The sequence below is a fragment of the Xiphophorus maculatus genome, chromosome 23 (genome assembly GCF_002775205.1).
Source record: "Xiphophorus maculatus strain JP 163 A chromosome 23, X_maculatus-5.0-male, whole genome shotgun sequence".
NCBI classification, from domain to species: Eukaryota; Metazoa; Chordata; class Actinopteri; order Cyprinodontiformes; family Poeciliidae; genus Xiphophorus; species Xiphophorus maculatus.
In genome coordinates, this window is record NC_036465.1 from 19502406 (window position 1) to 19521443 (window position 19038).

General features: G+C 39.7%; 1 protein-coding gene across 2 annotated transcripts in view; it reads left to right on the top strand.

The window, feature by feature from the left end:
* Positions 1-17758, top strand: part of gabrb2 (gamma-aminobutyric acid type A receptor beta2 subunit) — a 48868-nt gene extending 31110 nt beyond the window's left edge. Inside the window, exons 5-10 of one of the 2 annotated variants that reach the window (XM_005795345.2) lie at positions 3535-3617; positions 7545-7682; positions 8991-9143; positions 11782-12026; positions 12517-12657; positions 15792-17758. In XM_005795345.2, coding sequence (XP_005795402.1) covers positions 3535-3617; positions 7545-7682; positions 8991-9143; positions 11782-12026; positions 12517-12657; positions 15792-16148 — 1117 coding nt within the window. In that variant the 3' untranslated portion in view covers positions 16149-17758. The remainder of the gene's footprint in view (positions 1-3534; positions 3618-7544; positions 7683-8990; positions 9144-11781; positions 12027-12516; positions 12658-15791) is intronic. The other variant, XM_005795346.2, reaches the window with a different exon arrangement.
* Positions 17759-19038: the final 1280 nt, after the last annotated feature.

Genomic DNA, 19038 nt, shown 5'->3' on the forward strand with positions numbered 1-19038 from the left:
TAGATTTTAATTCAGATAATAGTTTTACGTTTTGTAATATATAAAGCATGAATTCCCTGCTGGGTGCCAGTGGGAAAGCAGGTTCACTGTATGTAAAGACTGTAGACCTCAACTCAGCGGTTAGACATTCGATTCTCGACCCTAAAAATCTAATCTTAAAAAAAACCCCACAGTAAGTAAATAAATTCTAAATTGTGCAAATTTGTTTGGGGAAATATTCACTTGCCTTATCCATTTTCCCAGTCTGCCATTTTGGCTGCCGTACATGATGCAAAGACCCAATGGCGAAGAGATAGCAAACCTGTTTTTAGGATGCTCAGTTCAATTCATCAGCATGGAGTGAAAACCGCTCCTCCAGGCTGGAAGCATTACTGCTGGTTGAGCGATGCTATCATGTTTTATATCCATCTGTTTGAGGGTGACGTTGTGTGTTCAAGTGTGTTGGTTTGACTTACGAGTCTTGGTGGGCTGTGCTATATTTACTTCCTGTAGTTAAACTGTGTGTCCGGTCTCTCAGACATCCTCCGGGGCTTGGCACAGCCAGATGCCAGCCCATCTCGGCTCTGGCCATCTTGTCATGTGTTACAGGAAGTCCGTCGCTCCGAGCAAACCTGTCGGATGTGGCGGCTATTAAGTTTGGAGCTGCATGACCACAGGGTGAACCTCGCTTTGTTTTTATTTTTTATGAGGTGTAGTAAAGCCCATATGGTTGCCTCTTTTAGAACTATATGCATATTTTATGGAGTACTTACTTAAACAAGAGCAGCCCTTAGAGAATAGAACCAAAGGAGAATTTTACCTTTTAGTAAATTGTGAAAGATAATCTATATACTACACAAGAAATTTCCAGTCAACCAGTTTTACTAATGTCTTCCCAATAATTTCTGAATACTTTTTCAGTCAGCCTTTTGTGAGATAATGCTTGACCACGTTGTTTTCTTTTTTCCAGAGTTGACAAAATACACAGAGTCTCTAAAACAAGATTATTATCATGTGCAATCTGTGACTGATCCTCTGGGAAGAATTTCAATACTGAGGACTGAATTATTGTGGCTATGGATTTTGCAAAACCATACAGCTATGACATTCAATTTCTCAAAAAATCTTCAGTTCTAGGAAAAGAGTGTTTCAAGTGGAAAAAAACACTTTCCAAGCTAGACTGTATATTATTTAAAAGTATAAATAAGGAAGTTTGATTTATGAAACAAAAAAAATTAGTCACAAAGGAGAAAAAAGTTTTACATGGCGATAAAGGGCATAAAATTTGTCAAAGGTCTGCATAATAAAACTTCTAATTTTATTTACCAACAGAACGAAAAGCCCAATTTCGAAACTAAAATTCATTCAATAGTTAAAGGTGGGTTTTAAATATTTTTTTTATCCTGCAACTAACAGACAAACTAACAATTAAAAACATCTGCTAACACATTCCTCCTGCCTTATGTCTTCACATATTACTATTATCCTGGCTAATGAAAAGGCCTCTGTTAGATTTCTTTCTTAGGTGATTTAGGTGAGAACAAACCATCAAAACAAAGGCCCTTACCGCGACGTTTAAATGTGGCAGTGCAGATGCAACTTTGGGACGATAATTTCTGATGTGAGTTATCCAGTCAGGACCAGTTGACTCTGCCTTTCACTCCACTGAATAATACATGTTCAGTACATAAGGTTTTTTATCACAAAAGACTAAGCACCTGTCCTAAAACAGCCTGTATTGTTTCATGCTCTGGTAAGCTTGTTCACACTGCTGTTTCTTCACTCCATGCACAAATAGCATTACAGCAACTGTTTTCTGCAGAAACAGGCACAGTTAGCAGGACAAGTAAAACTGTACAGAAATTTGCACTGCTGATATAAATACAAGGGATTGTGTGATGTTTGTTAAGTACCGTCAACTTTAATAAATCATTCCAGTGGCAAAATCTCTACCTGAAACAAAAAGGAGACTCTGAATATAAAGAACAGCAAGTCATAAGTTTATGAATGACAGGGATTTTTTTGTACTACAGTATTTAACTTTTAACTTATATGTAAAGGAGATAAAAATTAAAAGTATTCAGTCTGCTCACTTTTGAGAACATGATGCTATACATTTGTCAGTCACATAATTGGATGTACCTCTTCAATTAACACACAGTAAACCAGTCGGTCGTATGGCAGAAACTCAGTGCATTTTGGTAACTAGATTTAGTAAAGACAGCATGCTGAAGTTCAAACCAAGCATCAGAATAGAGAAAAACGGGGATCTCAGTGACTATGAACAGTGCATGGTTCTTGCTGCTAGACAGGCTGGTCTGTATGTTAAGGAATCTGCTGATCTACTGGGACTTTCACGCTCCACCATCTCTCAAGTTTACAGAGAATGGTTTGAAAAAGTGTCCAGTGAGTGGCAGTTCTGGACAAAAATACATTGGTGATATCTAGGGTTAGAGAAGAATGTGCAGGTTGAGCATTGTTTAAATGCCACAGCCTACCTGCATATTGCTACTGACCATGTCCATTCGTTTATGACCACAGAGTAAATATCTCCATACTAGACAAATAATAATAACAATCTCAAACTGGTATCTTGAAAAATGACAACAAATTTACTATACTTCAATGTCCTTTGTATGGTTGGATTAGAGACATTTATCATGATGTGAGCCGACAGACATCATATGTGAACCAAGATCTTATTTAAGGTGGCTTCTACATATGAGGGTATAGTTTTCCAAACAAAAAGCAAGAGTATTAAGTCACTAAAAATCCTAAATAAAGGAGGGAACTGTTTATTTGCACCAGTTAGAAACAGAGCAGTGGCACTTTGAAGCAGTTGTGTGTATGCTTTTAGAAAGAATAGGCTTTATTATTGAGAAAACACTGGAGAAAGCAGGAATAGACCAGAGTTCATTTGACCATCAAGTTTAAACAAGGAGCCACTTTCACCACACAATTTCACGTTGTTGTTTTTCTTTTTAAAAAGTAAGGGAAGATCAATACATACAGTTCTTGCAAATGCTAATGCCAAACTTTTTGTGCCATCCAGCTTCTTATCTCTTGTCATCACTCATGGATAAACCTGGCAGTTGTCTGCATAAAGGTTGATATGCACAAATATAACACAAAGTCAGTAGGAAGAGATTGGAAACCATAATTATAATTAGTAAATCTGAGTAAATTAAAAAGCTGTAGAAATTATTTATAATATGCATATATGCTTATATGTGATTGTGTGTTCCTCAGTAAAATTCTGTTAGTCCAATAAATAAAATCAAAATAAACAAATGCATTCAATACTATGAAAGAAATCTTTAAAGAAACAGTTCTCTCAGAGGTGTAATTTTTGTTCTAACTAGAAAAAATTTGCATATAAAAGAGTTATCCATGTCGCAGAATTAATGACATTTCCCTCTGAACCCTGAGAATTGTCTCCTACGTTGCACAACCTCAAGTGGGGATGCAGATGTCTTCGCTTTGTGGCGGTGAAAGTAAAATCTGGATCAGGTCTTTGATGAATCTCAAAATTTTGTCTTCCCTCATTGTCCATAGCATCACTACAACTGCTGCCTGCATGATGGACCTGCGCCGCTACCCTCTGGATGAGCAAAACTGCACTCTGGAGATAGAAAGCTGTAAGTACTGCTCTCCCTGACAACCAGCTCTCACACCCACATGCAGATGGAGAATTAAACAGATCCCACACACACACACACACAGACACCAGCAGCCTCCCCGCAGCACCAAGGTAGAATGGCATGTTGATAAAACGCTACGTTAAATGCTGAGGAAGGCTGATGAGATAGCTAGAGATATGCATCAAGAAGAAGAACATCACTAATGGCTCAGTGACTGATAACATCCAGCCTAATTAATTCATCTTCAGCTGCAGTGGCTTCCCAAGGCGCAGAGGAGCCTGATTAGGTCCAGTGTTTCGGGGATGTGCTGATAGTCGATGTTATGTGCAGCTTTCTCCCCAAACTGCCTCTCCGTGTTTGTACAACACAAAGAGCTCATTTCACATGGAGTTTGTAATTGTATGTGATCCAGCGCTCTCGAGTGGAGCGAGTGCGGGGAAGAGCATGAGAGAGAAAGACGAGGTCCTCTGCGTGTTTTATCTGGGTCCCCAGAGAGAAGGATTATGGTGCTGGGATGTGGTCTATGGGGCTCAGTCTTTCCGGGTTTGATCACACTGTTGCCAACAGCTCCAGGCGGCACAAAAACGGCACGGGTCAGAACCGCCCCTCTCCGCTCCTCTCCCGTTATGTTCGCCATCTCGCTCATCGTTCCCTCTTTTCCGTTTCTCATCTCTTTTCTTTGCAAAGACTCATCCCGTTCTCTTTTTTTCTCCTTGCAGCCTTTTTATCTCTCTCCTCATCACTCATATGCTGTTTTTCCCCCCTCTCCTCCTCTCCCCAGCAGCCCTACAAAATACACACACTCATATGCGTGCACACGAACACTCGCAGCTCTAGTTTTGATCACCAGGCAGGATCTGCTCTCATATGGATTAACTGGCAACGGGTTTAACGCTGGAATCTCTTCATGCCAGAGCATGCTATTTTATTCAGACTAATGAGCCCAGAGAACTCTAACTTCTCTTGATAAACTTGATGCATTTTTTAACAGACATTCCTAAAGAAAAGCTACAGATCCTTCAATTCACCAGCAGCTCACTACTGCAGTTCAGGCCACTTGGTCTAACATGATGAGCTCAAGCTGCAATTCATCTCCTTCACTTTATTAGTTAATGTAGATAAACTCTGACTTCTGCATTCACCTCTTTGCTCACACCAGACTGTCCTTGTGTTGTGGGGTTATACTGTAAATGCCTTTCACAAGTTTTCAGACACGTAGAATCTTTTCAGATTTTCAAAACGTACATTTAATTAAACACTTTTTACATCTACAACTAAAAAATTTTCAAACCTCAAAGCAAATGAGGTGGTAAGATTTATTCGGTAATAAACTATTTAGATGAGAAAAGCTTAATTAGATAAAAAAACACTAACATTACAATAATTTTATTTAAAAATGATTGAATAATTGATTACCATAGTCTCACAATTTTTAAGACCCTCAGCTATTCATAATAGCACACTTTGTCTATTATGAAGACCCAGTTCTGGTACAAGCAATCAGTGGTTTCAATGGTGGCATCAGGTTTGCTTGAAATAAAAACAGGCCAGATAGCGATTGTTCATCAAAGTGTTGTATTGCCTTTTGGATATAGTCTAATGAATTGTCCAGAGAGTTCAGAGAAGATAGAATAACTTACTCAAAAAAGGAAAAGGATACAAAATTATAGCAAAATGCGTGAATGAACTTGAGCCTGCAGTTGAAAGCATAGTTAGCAGAGAAGTTATCAGTAGTTGGATTTGTGAAGAGGCAGGTGACCAAACACCTTCCTCAGACTGGAAAAGTCCTGCAGGCAAGCTTGGTGGCAGCAGCAGCAATGAAGCAAACATACTGTATATATATACAGTACAGACCAAAAGTTTGGACACACCTTTTAATTCAATGAGTTTCCTTTATTTTCATGACTATTGACATTGTAGATTCACACTGAAGGCATCAAAACTATGAATAACACATGTGGAAATATGCACTAAACAAAAAAGTGTAAAACAACTGAAAATACCCCTTATATTCTAGTTTCTTCAAAGTAGCAACCTTTTGCTGTGATTACTGCTTTGCACACACTCTGCATTTTCTTGATGAGCTTCAAGAGGTCGTCACCTGAAATGGTTTTCACTTCATAGGTGTGCCTTGTCAGGTTAATAAGTGAGATTTATTGCCTTATAAATAGTCATGAAAATAAAGAAAACCCATTGAATTAGAAAGTGTGTCCAAACTTTTGGTCTGTACTGTATATATATATCAGCCGGGGAGAGTATGAGAATATTGTTGAGTTGCCTTTGATTGATAAAAAGTGAAACAGATTTTTTATTTATATTTTTGCTTGCGTTACAACATTTTATTACTTCTCTATTTTTGCCACTGTAATGTGCGTTATTTGTTCAATGTGTTGTTTTTACCATGTAAAGCCGTTTGAACTGCCTTGATGCTAAAATCTGACTCATGATTCTTTTTTTCATTCTTCTGAGAAGAAAAACTGATGCTGTCCTCCCGGTCTGACTGGACAAAACAGACTTTGGATTTGTAAAACTGGTGGAGACACAAGCAAAATGACACCACATTTATGTTTTTATTTGTCAAAATTCTGAAGACCATGTCTAATCTTTTGCTCATAAAATTCCAATATAATACATTGAAATTTCCGGTAATAAAGTCCAAGGGATACTTTCGAAAAACACTTAAACTAAGCACAAATGTCCCACTAAGACAAATTGGTCCTCATGACACAGAAACGGCTGTATTGGACTCTGAGTGGGAAGTCATACAAACTTGCATGAGGCAGGACGAAAGATTAGCACCCTGTTTGTGTAGTTAATGTCCTCACCTCTGTAAGATAAAGCAATAACACTGATAAGCACATTTAAACAAATGAAAATATCCAAAGCCAACAAATTTGCCAAGAAAAGCTCCTCTGACATCTGAAAGCAACACACTTCAGTTAGCTACACGTTGCACTGGTTAATGCATTCCTGTATTACTCTGAACACATTCACACACACACGCACACACACACCGAGGTTTATTTTGATTGGATCCCACATATGCTGCCCGGCTGCTGTGAAACACTCACCAGAGCGCCAAATGCGCTCTGCAGCTGCAAACCTCAACAGATGCATAATTTACTCCTGTTTGAGTAATACTGGCCACGAGCTACAGGACCCAGCTGTTTGGAAGAATAATTTAGCTCCCTTTGAATAACAGAAACTGTATTTGTGCCTCGTTGCGTTGACAGGCAATGTGACGAAAAGTCAGACTAACATGAGGGACAGGCACCCTTTTATTTCCCCGCACTTCGACACATCCTTGCTGGTAAAGGACAGGTATAAATAATAAAATGAACGGCCAATGTTGTGTGCGTGCAAGTTTCTGCAGATGAAGGCCATTGCTGATACTATTAGCAACACCTGAGCCTGTCCTGCTATGACAAATCAAAATGTCTGCTGTAATAAAAAGGCCTGTGGCTGAAGCAGGCCGCCTGCCTAAACAACAACAGCCCAACATGACTAACTTCGCCTTGAATGTCAGCGCCTTCGCGACAAAGAAATTTGTGTTAATTTTAAAAATCAGAGACTCGGAGTTTAATTATTCATTACATGTGAATAGGTCACCCCCTGTATTTTAAGCACGTGGAAGACAAAAATGGAACTCTTGTGGAGTGTGGAGATTTCTGTGACTTTGTTTATGTTGGACGACGACAACCTGCGACGCAGCGATCCCCTTGATTTTTTCTTATTTTCTTTCAATTCAGAAGTTTTACACTTAAAATTACTGTACATGCCTTTACAATATATAGTGAAAGTCCAGATGGGGGGAGTTTTGAAAATTGTTGAAAAGGAAGAAGCATAACATTTGCTGTTTTTGACTCATAACATTTATAGCTCCTTAATTGAAGGTGATAATTCTTCTGCCTCTCTCGTCCACAGACGGATACACCACAGATGACATCGAGTTTTACTGGCGAGGTGGGGACGGCGCTGTGTCTGGGGTCGACAGGATAGAGCTGCCGCAGTTCTCCATTGTTGACTACAAGCTCATCTCCAAGAATGTTGTCTTCTCGACAGGCAAGTCACGGAGAACAGATATTTATTTTTATGCTTTTAGATTTGTGCTAATTTTGAGCGGACAAATTCAGTGCTACCCACAATATTTGGCACTCCTGATAGAGATATACTAAAAAGCCTTAACAAAATCAATATTTTATAAATATGTATTTTCTGCATAATTTGACACTGATATTTTTATGCAATTAATTTTTTCAGTAGGGGAAGAAATTGGGAATAGGTTTTTGAAATCAACCAGGCTAATTGTTCGTTCTGCTGTTGTTAGTACTTTATACAATCCTTAACACATTACAACACTAAGGGAGCACAGAGAGTGAGGTTTTTGACCTTTCCTCTTTGCAGTAGCCAAAGTCTTTAGGTCTATGTTATGCTCTCTTCAGCTCACCAACACATTTTCTAAGGGATTTAAGTTTGGGAACTTGTATGCCAATGGAAGATGGGAAAGATTTTATATGTGTTGAATCTGGCCATACTTTACAGATTACTATCCAACTCAAAGACCCAATGATGACCCATTTTCACTTTCCTGGCAGAGGCCACCAGAAATTTATAAAAAATCTCACAGTATTTTCCAGAGCTCAGGGAACAGGCTCTTAGCATCACAGATCCTCCACCATACTACATGGGGTGCTTTTCCACACACTGAGTATTTGTTTTAAGTCACACCCATCTGGAGCATTTGCTGCTCCAGTCGGAGCAACAATCTCTTGTCTGACTACTAAAAATGGGCGTCTGAATTATGGTGTAATTATACCACTGGGAAAAAAGAAGTGATGGGACATTTAAAGTGTCCGTTTTTGACATGGGCCTGTCCCCAGGATGGTATTAGAAAGGTGGTGCAAAGAGTTGATTTAAAATAATATTTCTCAGAGAATAAGAAAACTATTTTGTGTGCTTTGTTTGGGATTACAATGCATTTATGCTGCTTCAGATATGAAAAATATTTTGCATTTTGAATGATTTGGGGTTGACGGTACTCTCCCAGGGCACCATTCGAATCCAGACCCTGTGGTTAACTTAAAAAAAAAAAGTGTCACCAGAAAGATTCTTTAGTTGGATTAATTTAATCCAAGTAAAGATCTAACCTTGTTAGATTCTAATCTAACAAGGTTGTAATCATATGTGACTGCAAAAAAATCTAAATTATTTTTCAGTGTTTTTTTGTTGTTGTTTTTTTACATATTTTCCCCAGGGTTACCGTGTGAGAATAATTTTGCATGGAGATATTTGTGTAAGGCGCCACAATGTTGGAAGGACAAAGTTGGCACCATGAAGGAGATTCTGTTTCTCTCCCTGTGCCTCTTTCAGGTTCTTACCCCCGCCTGTCTCTCAGCTTCAAACTGAAGAGGAACATCGGTTACTTCATCCTGCAGACATACATGCCTTCCATCCTGATTACCATCCTCTCCTGGGTCTCCTTCTGGATCAACTATGATGCATCTGCTGCCAGAGTGGCCCTGGGTAGGACTGTCTTCCCTCTGCACAGCAGTGACCCAAAGCCAAATGATAACTGTGCATGAAAGGATCCATTTATCCTATTATGTTTCAACATGTTGAATTTAGACGTTATTGTGTCCTTAATAAGGGAAATTCTTTATTTTCTGCGCATTTGCTTTCTTTGTTTGTTTTATTGGTAAATTGTCTCAAAGTATGTGAATGATAGCAGTGTGTAATAAGCTGTCTGGCTAAATGTCTGTTGTTCAGAGATGACTATGTACATGACTCATGCACCGCGAGAAGCTCTGCAGCCTGACCTTGAAGCTCGCTGTCTTTCTCTCTGCTCGTCTGTCTGTCGAAGCCCCTCAGCGCCCAAAAATACCTGCTCATCCTCCAGATTACATTCAAAAAAACATCCAAACGAAGGATGCAAGTGAAAGCAGTCACCCAAAAATGCACCTGGATGTTTTCACACACAAAGTCAAACCGACACAAGCAGGCTAACGCAGCACTGCTGGGAAGGCGATTTAAAGATGTGCCCACATGCTCTCAGCACCCTGAGATTGTGCAGAGAGCGAGCTCAGCCAATGAACGCCCGGGCTCCGTGCTACAGCGCCGCTGCAGGCTGCTGGGTTATTTATAATGCGTGTGAATCTGACCAAATGCAAATTGTGCAGGCAGATGACTAATGTATCAAACACAATGTGTGTGTGTGTGTGTCATAAAAGCAGGTGTATTGTGCTGTGACTAAACACAGATGTTTGCAGCAGCAGTGGGTTGCTTTTGATGTGGTATGCTCAGAGTATGTATGAACGCATGAATATCACCTGAAATTATCTGATGAAGCACACGTGCTCTCAGTCTCAGGGGATTCAGATGGAGGCTGTAAACCTTATGTGGTCTAATTTAGCGAGTCTTGTCTCTTCGTCGCAGTTAAATACTTTATAATGTACAAGACAGACATGAATGCTCAAATGTTCCTGTCCATTCCAGACTGGCACCTGATCTTACTGTTTGCAGGGAAGCAAAGCAACAATTTATGACTCTGGTACAATAATGGTTACAATTTGTAACATATGAATATGAGAGCATGATTTCAGGAAATCTCCCTGGTACAATTTATCTTGAAACAAACTCATTTAGCCAGAAGGGTAAAGAGGAGAAGAGAAAAACTGCAATGACCTGGGTGCAGAAGTGTGCACACACAATTTTTGATGAAGAAACTTGTAATTTTATTTCAAGATTCAGTCTTTGGTAGGAGTCTGTCATTGTACCACGTTTGCCAATATCTCCCATTGCGTCTTGCAAATGTCCTCCAAATCTTCCATATTGGGAGGACATCTATTGTCTTCAGATTGTTCGAGTTAGATCTGGACTCTTGCATTCCAAAACTGCTCTCTTCAGATGAAGTTATGATTTTTTTTTTTATTTTTAAATTCGGCATCATCGTGATGCAGTAAACCAAAAATCTCTGTCCGTCTGCAGCACTTTAGAAGAAGGTTTCAGGTCAGAACTGCCTGGTGTTTAGAATTGTTCATGATTTCATCCCCCATGACAAACGATTTAGTTCAATCTGAAGAAAAGTGATCCCAGGGCATAATGCTGCCACCACCATGTTTCTCTGTAGGTATCATTTTTTTTGGTATGTTTGTGATTTTTGTGCTATTTTTGTGTCCAATGTACTTTTTAGAATTGTAGCCTAAAGTTCTAATTAGAGTCTATAAGACCAAATCTGTGTTTTCAAAAAGTTTTTAGCTTTACGTTTAGTGCAGACATATTGGCATTGCTCATATTTATTTGTTAAAACAGACCAGTCCATATCAAACATTCCTACACCTCTTTCAATGTTACATGCAGCCTCTTTGACCAGTTCCCATCTTGTTTTTTTATTAATTAGGGACAAAATGTAAAGATGAATTTTGACTTAGTCTGCACTAATGTGAGTTCTGCTCTGATCTGTTGCGGTGAAGTAGAGTTGGACCGAAGCTTTCAATTTACGTCTCTGTCTATGTTCCAACCCTCACCTGTAGTGAGGAGTTATTGGTGTGTAGAATTTTTGAGGAAAGAAATTAATTTAATACAATTTAGAATAAAGCTGTAACATAATAAAATAAAAGTTTAGCGATGCTGTGAATACTTTCCGAATGCACTGTATCCAGAAGTCCTGTATGTCTATACTGTATGTCTAGAAGTCCTGATCCATTTATCTACAATATCTATCGCCTCCTCCATCTTTCCAGCTCTATTTAAAATGAAAAAAAATTCTTGAACTCCTCTGCTTGAGGCAGAAGATGTGAAGCTATCACAGAAACATCCCAAATGTGCTCTTCAACACCACAGAATATGAATATTTAATAGATATTTGTCCACTTAGCTTTAGATGATCACTTTCGTGTTGTGCCCAGTTGCCCAAATATGGTCATTTGAGGCTGCAAGCAAGATGATTACATCTGAATGCTTGTGTTAATGGAGCATTTGTAGCAGTCTATGGCCGATACTATTAGAAACTAATAATAAATTCACCAACTCATCCTGTGGACATTTCTTTACCCCTTTTTCAGTTTTTTTTTTCTAAAACCCAATGCAATGTATTGTTGTGGGGATGAGGCAGGAAAAGACTCGTCTAAAGACTTTCTTTAAGTGTGACTCCACTGACCTGCAGGAATCACTACGGTGCTGACCATGACAACCATCAACACTCACCTGCGAGAGACGCTCCCCAAGATCCCCTATGTGAAGGCCATCGACATGTACCTGATGGGCTGCTTTGTGTTCGTCTTCCTGGCTCTGCTGGAGTACGCTTTCGTCAACTACATCTTCTTCGGCCAGGGTCCCCAGAGACAGAAGAAGGCGGCTGAGAAAGCGGCCACGGCCAACAACGAGAAGCTGAGACCCGACCCCAATAAGGTTTGTGCGAAGGGAGTTGTTTTTAAAATGTTTTTGTGCTGTCTTTTGATATGTATGTTTGTTTCTGTGTGAGCAAAGGACTTCTTCTTCTTGTTCTTCTCTTAAGGCCAATGTGATGCTGTAATCAATGTTTCATGTCCTTTACCAGCACTATTTACTTATACTCTCACTATTTACTTACACAACCCTCTGTTGCTTGCTGCTTTAACGTTCTTACACAGACTTGGATCTGGAAGAGCGAATGCAGGAGCAACGACTGCTTTTTAAATACTTTATCTCCACGTTTTTGTGTTTCCCAAAGGACGAGGCGCATGAAAAATCCCTGGCTGCAGCGCCAGAGCTTTCTCTTTAAATATTGCTCAGCACCATTAAGAACAACAGCATTTTAAATTTTAAATTTGAAAAAAAAAAAAGAGAAACATCCTTTCCTTCTGAGTGTGGCAAGCTCCGATTTACCTCAAGTAACAGTGCTGATTTTGTATGCTTGCAGTGGCTGGTGGGAAATGTAGTTCAAAGAGATGATGCTCTGTATGCCAGAATGAAACAGAGGGAAATTGACGCATATGACTCGATGTGGGATCCCATCTTTGTGGACGATGCCGCTTTAGGACTAGGCGATCAAAGAAATAAGGTACTGGAGGTTTTGAAAGTCAAAACTTAACAATGTCATCAATCTGAATCAGTTCAGATCAGAGGAAAATACTGTAGTCTTTTGTTTATTTCTTTGATTTTGTTTTTGTAGAGTTTTAAGGCAACCTTGACCATCACTCCCACCATTGTGTTTTTTTCCCTCTTTCGGTTTGCTCTTCATGCATTTTCCTGACAAACATGGCTCAGCAGCTTCATTTCTGCAGGAACTGATTTAATCTGAACTCTAGCTGATGGAAAATGACAAAGACAATTTCATTAAAATCCAAAAGAAAAAAAAATTCTGTGACGAAAAATAATACATTCATTACTTGGACCCAAGTGAAGAAATTGTGAAGAAGACTGGGCAGGTACTAGAAACACATTGCATTTGATGAGTAGCACCGCTTCAAAGTGAGTTACCCTGAAACAGCAAAACACATCAAGGACAGGATTGGATTATAGGGATGATGCTTTTCCTCAGAAGTCAGGCTATGGATGAAGAAATGTTGATCCGATTTCACCTCCCACAACGCCTCTCCCGACCTGCCCTGAACCTGTAGCCTCCTCCATCCTTGCAAAGTCCTTACTATTTCTCTCAACCTTCTCCTGTCACTTTTCTTTTGTATATCTTTGCTTTTCTCTTCTTTTTCTTTCTTTTTTTTTTTAAGCTTTTTGTTTAGTTTGTCTTGTGAATCGGCAGAATTTTAACCATATTCTGGTTGAAATTCTGAGATGACAACAAAGGTTTCTCCATGAGAATTAATTTACAAACTGCTTCTTCAAGAATGTTATCACTTTGTAGCCTTCTGCTTGTATTATCATTTATGGTTTGACAAATGATAAGAGAATTTACCTTCTTTTTTTTTTAACTTGGCAGTAAGTAGCAGTTTTCGGCTCATTTGCATCACCCATTTTTAGCACCTCATCAGTATTTTGACACGCTAAATTGCTTAAAGTTCACTGCAGCATTTCTTAACTTTAGTTTAAAACAGTTAGTGCCTTGAAAAGTGTTCATTTCCCTAGAACTTTGCCACCTACGTTGTAACAACTGCAAACATCAATGCATTTCTGGGGGAACGTGGATCAGTGTGCGTGTGATAGACCAACACAAGGCAGAACATAATTGTAGTACTGAAGTAAAACGGTTCATTGCTTTCAGTATTTTTGCAGAGAAAATAAAATGATAAGTAAAATCTTTCCCAGTTTTTTACAAAATAACTCAAAGCTCGGTTTCAAGTTTCAAGACTAGACATGCATCTAAACTGGACCTATGTTTTGAGTTTTGCTAGAACTATAACCTTTGTACCCCAAGCTGTATGTTTAAAGGGAACCTATTATGCAAATTTTGCTTTTTGCACATTTTTGTACTTCCATGTGGGTCTCTACCACTTCTAAAACAAGCCCAACTGCTAAAAGCTGTTTTCTGGTAATAAGTTCATTTTTTTTAGTGTTTAGAAAACGAGGCATTTCAAAAACCTCCCGATTATTAGGTCACACTCAGCGGGCACTACGCCGTTTCGTAACAACCCCAGACAAGCCTTCCATTGTAGCGCTTTGTTATTGTTGACTTACCAGAAACAACTTGCTGCATTCTTCATGATTCTTCTTCTGTTTCTGGGTCTGACTCAGACTCAAAGATGGATAGAGTGTAGATGTTGAGCTGGGTGGTGTGGCCAGCAGCAGTTTATTTGGATTTAAAGTGACAGAGCCCTAAAACAGCTCATTCCGGAATGAGTTAACCTTAGGTAGAACTGAGACAGAAATTAGTTTTAATTTCGTGCAAAAAAAGTAAACATGTTTTGTATAGCCCATAGACCTATTCCAACTTGTTTAAAATGGACCATGATACGTCCCCTTTAAGACCAGCTTTTATGCCAGGAAGTAAAGTCTTCAGCAGCGTTTTGCAGATTTTTTTTCCAGGTTTCCCCAGTGGTTAGATCCATCAGTCTAGCATGTCCAGCTTTCCTGTTTGCTGAAGAAAAGTGTCAGCATGATTCTGGTGCTACCACGATTCACCTGGGGGACTTTGTTTTCAGGATAATTTTGAGTGTTTGGTCCTCAGTTTCAGACTGAACTATAACTAAAAGAGAGATCAAAAGAAATAATTTTGGTGTCATCTAACAGGAGTGGCTTCTTCCACATTTTTGCTGTTTCCTATGACTTGGGCTAAACTGCAGTCAGGACTTTGAGGTTTTCTTTTTCCAAACCCTATGTACTTGTTACTCTTTCAGAAAGACCAGGTTTCTGAAATGTCCCTCTAATTGACACCTGAAATACAGTACAAACATGAAATACAATAAAACTACAGTGACATGACATAAACACATAAGACTAAGAAATGTCAAAATTACACATTTAACCAAATGAGAAGCTAAGAAGATAAAATGTTAAAGCGGTCTTTGGCTTTCATGGGTAAGCTGCAGCAAGCACTCTTGTTTCAGTCCTGATTTAAAACAGAAATCAGTTGTTGTGTATCTCAGGTTTCAGGCAGACTCCCCTTGTTCAGTTCTGGTTCTAGAAACACAAACTGAATAGGTTTCTGATGACCTGAGAGGTCTACACACTTTAGGACTAAGACTCTTCAGTGCTTTATAGAATAAAAATAAATAAAATAAACTTTTTAAAGTCTATATTTTTGCAAACAGCCATTGTGATGATTTAAAGACAGGTGTAATATGATCCATTTTGTCGTTTTGGTCAGGACTGTGGCAGCAGCATTTTGGACCTAAAACAACCTGATTAATTTTTTCCAAACACCTCTGCAGACAGTGTCCTAATAACTTATGCTGCAGTTTTCCATGTCCTGTTTTAACAGAAAACCCTTTGTCCCAGCTGTATATTACATGATAGAAGTAAAATATATTGACAGACCTTATCTTAATGCACTCTTTTTATATATTTATTTGTAAGTAATATTCAAATTCATCCTTCCTGTTCCTTCTACTCTAAAATAATGTGCTAGTTTGTGTTGGTCTATCACCTAAAATCCCAATAAATAATTTCTCGTTTGTCACAAAATGTGGAAAAGTTCAAGGGGTGTACATACCTTTGCAAGGCTCCATAGTTTAATAACACACTCTTGCTCTTTCAGTAACTTCTCATGGCTTCATCTGTTATTTGTGCACCTTCACACAGATGACCCCCGATGACAACATCCTGTTCAGCGCCATGGAGATGAAGAATGAGATGGGCGGTGCCGGGGATCTGTCCCGGGGTCTGGGAGCTCCCACGGATCCCCGCAACACCATGCTGGCCTACGACAGCTCCACGCTGCAGTACCGCAGGGCGGCCATGGCCCGGCAAAACTATGGCCACAGTGCCTTGGAGCGCCACGCCCAGAAGAAGTCCCGCCTACGGAGACGGGCCTCGCAGCTCAAGGTGAACATCCCAGACCTGTCCGACGTGAACTCTATCGATAAGTGGTCCAGGATGATCTTCCCCACCGTCTTCTCCTTCTTCAACGTGGTCTACTGGCTCTACTACGTCCATTAAACCCCGGAGAGCCAGGAGGCCGGCTTCCCGCCAGACGACTGACGAAGACGAATTAGCGTGAAAAAATCAAGAAAGATAAATAATTTGCGTGAGAGAGAGAATGCGAGATGAAAACCGTGTGCTGACTTTTTTAGAGCTGGTTTGTTTCAGACGACGTGAGGAGAACACAGAGACCTTTTTGCAGCGGCACCCACTTCAGTCAGCAGTGACTCTTTTAGGATTTGGGAAACACCTTCAAGTGACTGACGAGCACTCGAATAAAAGAAGAGTGAATAAACAAAAAAAGAGAGACAGAAAAGGTGCCTGTTCCAGAATTTCAATATATCACTAATATTTGTCATTCGTAGCTTACTATCTCTCTGTGGATCAAAATATTTATGCTTGTGTTTGCATATACTTTGAGGATTTCTTTTGTTTAGTATCTATTTACTTCGTAGCCGAGCTGTCTGCATCCAGGAAAAGCTTTATAAATGATTTAAAAGGAGGTCATCCTTGATAGTCTATTTTCCTATATTTACTGTATATCAGAAACATCCTTTTAAAAAAAAAAAGCATGCTTATTTTTGGTTTTGTTTTCATCTCAGCGATGATGAGGAATGACAGTATTTTGGTTGTCCTAGTTGAAGGTTTCTTGCAGTTAACTTAGCACAGGCCACCGGAATTGCAACAGGTGAACAGCAGGGGGCAGTCTTATCTCTGGAGCTTTAATGATCAAAGAAAGAGCAGATCTGGGGAAGCTGATGCTTTTGATAAGGTTTATTTTACTTTATCTGTGCTGACAGATTCCCTTCCATTTATCTGTGAGGTTTCATTTTCCTTTCCAAATACGTTTAACTGAGTGATTTATTTTTTTTCCTCTATCGTGCAGAGAATGGCTTTAATTTAAGCGAGCTGGCGTAAAGAACTTTCCCGATGGAGCGAGCTTCATCGCTGCATAAATATGGCAATCCACAACCATCGTTACGAGTAGGAACTGAATGATAGGAGTAAGATGCATTTCATTGTGATTAGGTTTCTGTTTCCAGAAAAAGAAAAATAATTATTAAAAAATACTGTAGATAACATATTTAATGAAAAAAATTATTCATTTTTATAAATCAATACTCACTTTATTGTGTAAATATTATGAATTTATTCTATTTAAATGGGTCTTTGTTGTTGTTTTCTGCAGTTGAATTACAGCTCAAATGTTCCATTTAGTCAAAAAGAAAAAGAAAGGAAAAAAAAAATCTCAGCTTAAGAAGAAATAAAACACAATTTACAACTTTGCTGACTATACTTTTGGGACTTTTCTCTCTTTCTCTCTCTCTGTCTCTTGTTTTTTTTTTCCTTTTCTTTTTAATGGACTCTGAAAGCATCTACTTGCTGAAACTAAAGCACTTCCAGACACCACTGACTTTTGGGTCAATGTCTCACGCCCCTGAAACAACATAACCAGGATCCCTCCCCTTACTATCCAGGCATTGAAGTCAGGCATATTTTGTACAAAGTTTCTGTAAATTCTAATTGTAATATTTCATAATGACTGTAAATATCTTGTGTAATAACTGTCAGCAATTATGAAGATGTATCTAAATTGAATTAAAACTCAGTTAAGTCTATCACTTCAACAGAGGAGCGCCACTGGCGGTGGTTTTATGTCCTTCCTGTGTGAATGTGAGGCTGATCGCTGGCGGGCTTGTGGCTGATTGAGCGTCTGAATGAGCAAGCGAACAACTGCACCCGACACGGGGACGGAGTAGGCAAGCGGTGGAGGCAAGGGTAGGGCCGAGCTGAGGAGTAAAGCTCTGCAGCTGGGTGCTACTGGCTGCATAATGGATGGAGGGGCGGAGGAGCTCGAGCGAGAGGCTGCAGTGGTGGTCCGGCGCAGTGCTGGGGTCTGAGCAGGCCTGAGCTCAACGCCTGGCCTCAGGGGACATCAACGCAGAGAGCCGTGGCTGTGGAGGCACACTTTGGACTCAACTGAGGGCCTCTGGCTGCGAGGGACCACAGTGCCTGCGACAGAAAAAAAAAAAGAGAAGGAAAATAAAGCACAAGAAAGAAAGAAAACGCATCCATCCGAGGAGTGTGCTCTCTGCGCCAAAGACTGAACACATAAATGGAGGCTGGTGAATATTTGATGGTGCAAAACACAGAATATTTAATATTTAAAAAGAGATTTTGTCCTAGCAGGAAATAATGTGCAGCTGCTGTTTGATTTCAAAAAGAAAAGAACACTATGAGATTCAAAAGAAGAGCCTTTTACAAAAAAACAAAACAGGCTACACAGAAGTAACAGCTGAAGATTTAGAGATGGTCATGATAGTTTTCAGAAGAGTTAGATGCAAGAAAATGAAGCTAAATATACAGAAAATTGTGATGGAGGGTTGCTCATGTTGGCTGTATGTGTGCAAGACGCCTCTGGGAATAAGTAGACTAAGTGCAACGGACCTTTGGAAGCAAACTGATGTATCAAGATGTGTAACCTTGTTCCTTCATGCACCAGTAAAACATTTTCCAAAAACACTCTGCACAGCCACATAACAGATGTATGACCTCAGCAGACAGATGGTTTGTACTAAATTGGTCTTTTCTTTCCTTTTTCCTCCTTTCAAAAGGGGCTTTAGTGTTCACATGAGAATAGGAGGGGAGGCAGATGCTTCCTGCTTTGTAGTCTTTCCATGTCACTGGCGTAATTAGCCATGCACAGACCTCTGCTCTGTGGAGCCACGTGTGTGAGGGGGTGTGTGTGCCTGTGTGTGGAGTCGCAGCTGAGCTCTGTGAAGTTGGCTAGCCGACTAAGCCAAAGGCAGCCAGCGCTGACTGGGATGGGTGAGAGGGTGAGTCTGACACAGTCGCGTCACGCCGCTCCCCGGCCACGCACATATGTGATGGAAAAACACGTTAGGCT